At 54.4% G+C, this 9,258-nt stretch overlaps 1 protein-coding gene across 1 annotated transcript in view; it reads right to left on the bottom strand.

The window, feature by feature from the left end:
• Positions 1-200: 200 nt before the first annotated feature.
• The window catches only part of IFTAP (intraflagellar transport associated protein), a 45,269-nt gene continuing 36,211 nt past the window's right edge, over positions 201-9,258 (bottom strand). Inside the window, exons 6-7 of the mRNA XM_075327031.1 lie at positions 3,921-4,033; positions 201-1,374 (exon numbers count right to left, since the gene is read on the bottom strand). Coding sequence (XP_075183146.1) covers positions 1,228-1,374; positions 3,921-4,033 — 260 coding nt within the window. The 3' untranslated portion in view covers positions 201-1,227. The remainder of the gene's footprint in view (positions 1,375-3,920; positions 4,034-9,258) is intronic.

The following is a 9,258-nucleotide window of genomic DNA, read 5'->3' as shown; positions in this document are numbered from 1 at the left end:
AGGAAGCAAGATTATTTTTCTGTCTGCTGAGGCCCCGCTCCTTCTGGTTACATAGGTATGACATCAGCACAGGTCCTTCTAGTCACTTAGTAAAACTCTTCTATAATAGAATTAGAATAAATAAGTGACTAGAAGGACCTGTGCTGAAAAAAAGACGCATGCAGTTCCTCCTATTTTGATACACGGCCAAGATAGGTGCACGGCTGGGGGCTGCAGACTGGAGCCGTAGGCTTTATCTGTGCTGGGTATCACAATATGGGGGGACGCTACTACATTTTGTTTTATTTTTATATCACGATACAGACAGTGCCTATGATTCGTTGCATTCAGACGCTGTCACACAGGCTGGGGGGGCACAGCTGACTGCAACCAATAACAGATGCCAGGACGGCCGATGGGCGGGAAAAACAGTAAATATGGAGCGGCGACGGAAGTTAATGGGCGGCCGCAGGAGCAGTGTATAGTCACGCTGGATCCTCGGTAAGTACAGTGAACTTGCTCCAATCCCCCTATCCCTTCTACCACCATTTTTTTTCGCCAGATTCTGGTCCCCACAGACTTATATGGAGATCGGAATTCGGCCCAGAGCCGGATTTTTAAAAACCGGATCAGCGGGATCCGCCGATCACGGTTATCTGCTAGCCCCCTCATCCTTGTGGAGCAATATATCCTGCATTGCCAGTCAGGGGGCTAATTTTGGTAGTCACCCAGCTTTTCCAAAAATCGATCTAAAACAAGTTTCACCTTTTTTTTTGTATTCACGCTAAATGCATTTGTCACATGGCGATTTGTGCGGCGCCGTGTACTCCGGGCGATGGCGGTCGCCGTGTGCTCCGCGCGATGGCGGTCGCCGTGTGCTCCGCGCGATGGCGGTCGCCGTGTACTCCGGGCCGCAGGGCTCTTCTAGACTCATACCTTCCAAAGCACACAAACAATAAAACATAACAATTCACAGAGTTAGACAACGTGTCAGAAGAAGCCGCAGGAGCTGGACACCAGCAGAGTCTCGTCTACACACCTGACAACCCAAATCAGCGGCTGCTAAGCACGGCCCAAGCTGAGCATACGCAGAGTGCTAATTAAATGATCTCAATATGGCGTGCCGCTCGCCATCAGTCTGAAGCTCGCTAACTGCAAGTGATCTATTCTAGCACAAAACACCGGGAACGCTCGCAACTTTATTTCCGTCATCTGCGGAGGACAAATTGGAGACATGAAGGTCCTTCATCAGGTTTCCCTCGCGACCTCCATCTGTTGAGGTTCCCGCAGTCTCAGGAAGTTCATCTCCTCCGCGGAAACTTTCGAGGTCAGCGCCACGCGGTCGTAGTCAAAGCTTTGGTCCAGAGAAAAGGGCTGGATGTCGTCACCGAGATGCTGCGAAGGAGGAAAAGAGAATGGAGACCTTAAAATATGGTCATGATTGGGGGCATTTAAAGGGGTTGTACCAAAAATGGCTTATCCTGTGATTGCTGAGGGTGAGGATCCCAACAATCACAAGAACAGGGTTACTAAAGTCCTCTGTGTGATTAGAGTGGTAGTGAGCATGTGCGACCGTGTGTAGAGGGGGAGGTCGCACATGCTCAGTACTTCTCTATGGTCCGCCACCATCTTGGAATACTCTGGGCTCATAAAGATTGAATTATGGAGCAGAATTAGTACATGGGCTGTTCAATACTTGGGTACTTTGAGGTTACAGGATGCCTTTGAGGACATTTCTGTGCCCCCATGACAAAGCTTTTTGGCCGGATCCGATCACTAGGTCTTCTATCAACCAATCAGATCTCTGTTCTTTTTCTAGCGAGAATCTAACTTTTTCCTTTAGGCCGGGTGTCCCTAGTATTGTTACCCGGTGTCCCTGGGATAATACGGATATAACAGTAGAAGCAGTTTTAGTTTTTTTTTTGTACCAGAATTTATTAAAGTCTTTATAGAAATTCAGAAGGAAAAAATAAACTTCTGCAAATCAAGTGACCCGAGGATGAGAATGGTGTGTTTACAAGGAGAGCATAAATCCATTTGTATCACTGCCAGGATATTATTATGCAGACGGAAATGCAATAAATGTGCTCTTGAAATTTATGAACCTCTCCGCTTTGCTTGTTGAGACACTCCATCTATTGAGCTTAGAGTGAGATTACGGAGCGCGCGAGACGCCGGCGATTAGGAAATCCTCGCCGCGGTAAATAACAGAGCAGCCAGCTCCAGTTTATACTCCAGGAGGAAAGTGCGCAAGTCTACAGGGGGGAAAGCGGGCAAAGATGGAGGGGAGGCAAGATCGTGGATGATAGGGTGAAGGGTAACCAGGGCCCAACAGCCAGGGAAGGAACTAGGGACAGGAATGGTGGGTGTAGGAGGGCGGCATGGAAAAAAAGGTGTTGAGCAGAGTATAGGGCTAGCGTGGAGCGCAGGGGAGGTGCCGAGCAGAGTATAGGGGTAGCGTGGAACGCAGGGGAGGTGCCGAGCAGAGTATAGGGCTAGCGTGGAGCGCAGGGGAGGTGCCGAGCAGAGTATAGGGGTAGCGTGGAACGCAGGGGAGGTGCCGAGCAGAGTATAGAGCTAGCGTGGAGCGCAGGGGAGATGCCGAGCAGAGTATAGGGCTAGCGTGGAGCGCAGGGGAGATGCCGAGCAGAGTATAGGGCTAGCGTGGAGTGCAGGGGAGGTGCCGAGCAGAGTATAGGGCTAGCGTGGAGCGCAGGGGAGGTGCCGAGCAGAGTATAGGGGTAGCGTGGAGCACAGGGGAGGTGCCGAGAAGAGTATAGGGGTAGCGTGGAGCGCAGGGGAGGTGCCGAGCAGAGTATAGGGCTAGCGTGGAGCGCAGGGGTGCTGCTGAGCAGAATATAGGGGTAGTGTGGAGCGCAGGAGAGGTGCCGAGCAGAGTATAGGGCTAGCGTGGAGCGCAGGGGAGGTGCCGAGCAGAGTATAGGGCTAGCGTGGAGCGCAGGGGTGCTGCTGAGCAGAATATAGGGGTAGTGTGGAGCGCAGGAGAGGTGCCGAGCAGAGTATAGGGCTAGCGTGGAGCGCAGGGGAGGTGCCGAGCAGAGTATAGGGCTAGCGTGGAGCGCAGGGGTGCTGCTGAGCAGAATATAGGGGTAGTGTGGAGCGCAGGAGAGGTGCCGAGCAGAGTATAGGGCTAGCGTGGAGCGCAGGGGAGGTGCCGAGCAGAGTATAGGGCTAGCGTGGAGCGCAGGGGAGGTGCCGAGCAGAGTATAGGGCTAGCGTGGAGCGCAGGGGAGGTGCCGAGCAGAGTATAGGGCTAGCGTGGAGCGCAGGGGAGGTGCCGAGCAGAGTATAGGGCTAGCGTGGAGCGCAGGGGAGGTGCCGAGCAGAGTATAGGGCTAGCGTGGAGCGCAGGGGAGGTGCCGAGCAGAGTATAGGGCTAGCGTGGAGCGCAGGGGAGGTGCCGAGCAGAGAGTGGAAATGGATAAAAGTGAGCACAGTATAAGTAAGAAGGGGCACACTGCAAAGGATGGCATAAGAGAAAAAAGCGAAGAAAAGAGCCAAGAAAAAAGGGCTCCGAGGAGAGAGCGGGAAAAAAAAGGGCTCCGAGGAGAGAGCGGGAAAAAAAAGGGCTCCGAGGAGAGAGCGGGAAAAAAAAGGGCTCCGAGGAGAGAGCGGGAAAAAAAAGGACTCCGAGGAGAGAGCGGGAAAAAAGGGGCTCCAAGGAGAGAGCGGGAAAAAAAAGGACTCCGAGGATATTCCGTTGAGGAAAGTTCGGAAAAGGGCGCCATGGGCAAAGGGGAACAGGGCGCCGACAACTGAGCCGAACAGGGCGCCGATGACTGAGCCGAACAGGGCGCCGACGACGGAGCGCTGAGGACCTGTCAAACTAGAACCTATCTAGCAGGAAATACAGCCGATTGCTGGATACAGAGTACATTACATAGTAGTATATCTCCCAACCATTGGATGAAGTGCCGTACCTCCTCTGCCGTCCTCTCCACCCCGGAGGAAGTATTGATCTGTAAACATGTATTTCTTACAATAGTCGCGTTTTCAGCCTCCAGATCCAGCTCAGCCTCTCCAGGAAACAACACTGCAAGAGATGAAGGGTTGGATGGTTAATTTCTGAAGCTGGTTCTCTTTATTGTGGGGCTGCAATTAATTATCTGTAACGATCTATAACAATGTTCATTCTGAGCGGCCGGACGATCTGCTGCCTCTCCCATACACTTCAATGGTGCGGGCGGCCACCATCCCCTCTCCGCCCCAGTTAAGGGCTCCGCAGGCGTCTGCTTATGATGAAAATACTCTTCTGAAGGTCAATTCAATACCCAAAAATTTACCTAGATTGGTTTTCAAAGCTAGACAAAAAAGGGGCAAAAAAGTCACAAATATTGGACTATAATAACAGAAGATTCCTTGGTGTCAACAGCCGCAGTCAGCGTCAGAGAACAACAACAAGGCGTCGGGGACTATTTTTAAAGTAAAGTGAAGTAACAAACATGTTTGCAAACCTCCTCGGTCACGGCCACAAGAGCGGAGCAATCAGCCCCTGTTTACGGGAGGGAACGTGTCAGGTAGAGACATCTCCGCTCTAAATTTAGCCCCGTGTGACAGTAAATGAAGGCGTCTAATCTGCCGGCTTCATTCTGCCGGGTAATGTTTAATCAAGCAGCTACTTCACAAGCAAAAAGTCTGACAGCAAAAATCAGGAGGGGCGGACGACAGAGGAGAACAAGTCACAGGCTCGGCACACAGACCTCATGGATCAGGAAGTCAAGCCGGTACCAGTCCACTTAGGTCTCGGCTCGGCAAGAGCTCAAGGGGGCCGCCCCGGCTCAACAAGAGCATAAGGGGAGCCGCCTCCGCTCGGCAAGAGCTCAAAGGGGGCCGCCTCCACTCGGCAAGAGCTCAAAGGGGGCCGCCTCCGCTCGGCAAGAGCTCAAAAGGGGGCCGCCTCCGCTAGGCAAGAGCTCAAAAGGGGGCCGCCTCCGCTCGGCAAGAGCTCAAAAGGGGGCCGCCTCCGCTCGGCAAGAGCTCAAAGGGGGCCACCTCCGCTCAACAAGAGCTCAAAGGGGGCCGCCTCCGCTCAACAAGAGCTCAAAGGGGGCCGCCTCCGCTCAACAAGAGCTCAAAGGGGGCCACCTCCGCTCAACAAGAGCTCAAAGGGGGCCGCCTCCGCTCAACAAGAGCTCAAAGGGGGCCGCCTCCGCTCAACAAGAGCTCAAAGGGGGCCGCCTCCGCTCAACAAGAGCTCAAAGGGGTCCGCCCCCGCTCGGCAACAGCTCAAGGGACTCATTTACGCTGCAAGATGTCAAGTGTGCTCCTCTGCTCGGTGGAATTTTGAGGGGTTCATCTTCTCTGCCGGCTTAGTTTGGTGGGGCCCTGAGGACCTTCCTACGCTTGGCAGAACCTGAAGGGTCTCCTCTATTCTGAAAGAGATCAAGAGGCTTTCCGCTCTGCATGACATTGAGAAGCTCCTTCGCTCTTCAGAGGGTCTTCTCTACGGGAAAAGACCACTCTAATCTCCTGTGCTCATGTAAATCTTAGTACGGTCTTGGATTGTGTCACGACTAGACATTTCGCATCCAAATGGTCAGTAGAGGAAAGCACATTATGAAGAGAACATGCAAAAATGTGAATATTGAGTCAAATCCTTAGAGTCTTGTAGATAATCCAGGAAAGCAACGACCGAGCTGCTGCAATCACTATGATGGTATATAAAACGCTGGAAAACTCGCTAAACCCTGATTCTCCGTGGCCTTCCCGGGGGATCCCAGCGCTCCCGCTCCTTACTGCTGTCACACTACCTGCCAGGAGCTAACTAATAAGGGACAAGAGCCAGGTTACGGGGAGATTCGTGCCAAATGAACATTTTTGCAAATACCGAGTAAATTAATTGGAGTCCATTCATTATGCAGCCCAATTACTATGAACCAAATCAGCGCGGAGCCGCACAGCCTCCGCCGTGTCCCTCGGCTGCTCGCTCCTCCAGCCTTTGTGAATATTTGATCCCGGCACACGCAGCGCTCGCTCCTCTCCTCTGACCTGAATATTTTCACTTTTCCTATACGTTTCAGTACAGTTTTTTCTCTCCAGCCGGCTGCTGCGGAGGAGGCCGGGGAGGAGTTGGGGGGTCCACATAAACCATTCCTACCCCATGAAGTTGGCTCTTGGCACTGGAGCGGCACAGGCCCGTGATGATCCTAATTAAGCTGCTAATTACATTCTCGGTGGAGGTGATTAATGAGCAACAGGAGCGCTTTGCAGGCTGCCAATGGCGGCAATGAGACAGAGATAATTGAGTAAGTATTGACGTCTGATGCTCGACACAGTCTGCAAATTATTTTACAAGTTCCCCCGGATCAAAAGACACTTTTAAGGCAGAGTAAATCAGGAAGGAGGATGAGCAACCGGTGGATTATCGGGCAGTGAAGAACTACAAGTCTCAGTATAAGGAGAGTGACGTGTACGTCCTCCAGGAATCCTTCAGATGATTGCCTGTCCCTTTAAGAGGATTGAGATGAGGCATGTACTGACCGCGGGTCTCCTGCCCCAAATGTATAGCCTCATAGACCAAACCAAAGAGCAGCGCCATCCTGCCACCAGACTGCAGTGCCATCCTGCCACCAGACTGCAGGGCCATCCTGCCACCAGACTGCAGCGCCATCATGCCACCAGACTGCAGCGCCATCCTGCTACCAGACTGCAGCGCCATCCTGCCACCAGACTGCAGCGCCATCCTGCCACCAGACTGCAGCGCCATCCTGCCACCAGACTGCAGCGCCATCCTGCCACCAGACAGCAGCGCCATCCTGCCACCAGACTGCAGCGCCATCCTGCCACCAGACTGCAGCGCCATCCTGCCACCAGACAGCAGCGCCATCCTGCCACCAGACTGCAGCGCCATCCTGCCACCAGACTGCAGCGCCATCCTGCCACCAGACTGCAGCGCCATCCTGCCACCAGACTGCAGCGCCATCCTGCCACCAGACTGCAGCGCCATCCTGCCACCAGACAGCAGCGCCATCCTGCGACTAGACTGCAGCGCCATCCTGCGACTAGACTGCAGCGCCATCCCGCAACCGGACTGCAGAGCCATCTCACAATCGGACTGCAAAGCCATCCTGCAACCGGACTGGCCGCGGGTCTCCTGCCCCAAAGTAGTCTCATAGACCAGACCGGAGAGCAGCCGAACCACGGACCACAAACAGCAACGAAAATCTGCGACCGGACTGCAGCGCCATCTCACAATCAGAGAGCAGTGCCATCTCATGACCAGACTGCAGCGCAATCCTGCCATCAGACAGAAGCGCCATCCTGCCACCAGACAGCAGCGCCATCTCGCAACCGGACTGCAGAGCCATCCCGCAACCAGACTGCAGAGCCATCCTGCGACCAGACAGCAGCGCCATCTCGCGACCGGACTGTAGAGCCATCCCACAACCAGACAGCAGCGCCATCCCGCCACCAGACAGCAGCGCCATCCCGCGACCAGACAGCAGCGCCATCCCGCCACCAGACAGCAGCGCCAACCTGTGACCAGACAGCAGCGCCATCCTGCGACCAGACAGCAGCGCCATCTCCCAACCAGACTGCAGCGCCATCTCCCCACCAGACTGCAGAGCCATCCCGCAACCAGACACCAACGCCATCCCGCGACCAGACAGCAGCACCATCTCACGACTCAATTGACCACAGGTCTCCTGACCCAAACATTCAGCCTCATAGACCAGAATGAAGAGCAGCCAAGCCAGGGACCACAATCGTTATGCAATGAAAATCTGCGACTCGACTGCAGCACCATCCCGCAACACCACCTCACGACTGGACTGCAGCACCATCCCGCAACACCACCTCACGACTGGACTGCAGCACCATGCTGCGACCAGACAGCAACGCCATCTCACAAGCAGACTGCAGCACCATCCCGTGACCAGACTGACCACAGGTCTCCTGACCCAAATGTACAACCTCAGACCAGCTGGGAGAGCAGACAAGCCACAGGCCACAAACTGAGAGCAATGAAAATCTGTGACCGGACAGCAACGCCAGCTCACAACCGGACTAACCGCAGGTCTCCTGACCCAAACTAAAGGGGGCTTTACACGCTACGATATTGTTAATGTTTTATCGTAGGGGACAATGTGGTTAGTGACGCACATCTGGCGTCATTAACGTTATCGCAGCGTGTGACACTTTTTGTGCGACCTAAAACGATCGCAAAAGTGGCAAAAATCGTTTGCCGCGGAGAGGTCGTCCTAAAACCAGAAATCGTTCCCCTCTCATTAGCGATGTTGTTCCTCGTTCCTGCGGCAGTGCACATCGCTGTGTGTGACACCGCAGGAGCGAGGAACATCTCCTTACCTGCGTCCACCGGCTATGCGGAAGGAAGGAGGTGGGCGGGATATTTACGTCCCGCTCATCTCCGCCCCTCCGCTTCTATTGGACGCCTGCCGTGTGACGTCGCTGTGACGCCGCACGACCCGCCCCCTTAGGAAGGAAGCGGATCGCTGGCCAGAGCGACATCGCAGGGCAGGTAAGCCGTGTGACGGGGGAGCGTGATTTTGTGCGCGACGGGCAGCAATATGCCCGTGTCGCACAAACGATGGGGGCGGCTACGCACGATGGCGATATCGTTACCGTGTAAAGCCCGCTTTAGAGCCTCGTAGACCAAACAATCAAGGAACCACAATCAGATAGCGGAGAAAATCTAATACCGTACAGCAGCACCATTCCGCGGCTGGACAGAACAGTCATCCCCCGGTCCTACTGGTCTTCTTCCCCACCATCCTGTAGACTAAAGCAGGCTTTACACGCTGCGACATGGCTAGCGATGTCGAGCGTGATAGTCCCCGCCCCCATCGTACCGCCGATATGTGTTGAGCGCTGCCGTAGCGAACGTTATCGCTACGGCAGCGTCACATGCACTCACCTGCCCTGCGACGTCGCTGTGACCGGCTAGCCACCTCCTTTCTAAGGGGGCGGTTCGTTCAGTGTCACTGCGACGTCACAGCAGCATCACTGAACCGCCGCCCAATAGAAGCAGAGGGGCGGAGATGAGCGGGACGAACATCCCGCCCACCTCCTTCCTTTTCCGGCGGCCGCAGGTAAGGAGATGTTTGTCGTTCCTGCGGTGTCACACATAGCAATGTACGCTGCCGCAGGAACGACAAACAACCTCGTTACTACAGCAGCAACGATAATTGGGAAGAGGGGGGCATGTCACCAATTAGCAATTTTGAACCTTTTTTTGCGACAATTCAAAATCGCTAATAGGTGTCACACGCAACGACATCGCTAACGCGGCCGGATGTG

This window comes from Anomaloglossus baeobatrachus, chromosome 10, assembly GCF_048569485.1.
Source record: "Anomaloglossus baeobatrachus isolate aAnoBae1 chromosome 10, aAnoBae1.hap1, whole genome shotgun sequence".
NCBI lineage: Eukaryota > Metazoa > Chordata > Amphibia > Anura > Aromobatidae > Anomaloglossus > Anomaloglossus baeobatrachus.
This window is presented reverse-complemented; position numbering and strand designations above follow the sequence as displayed.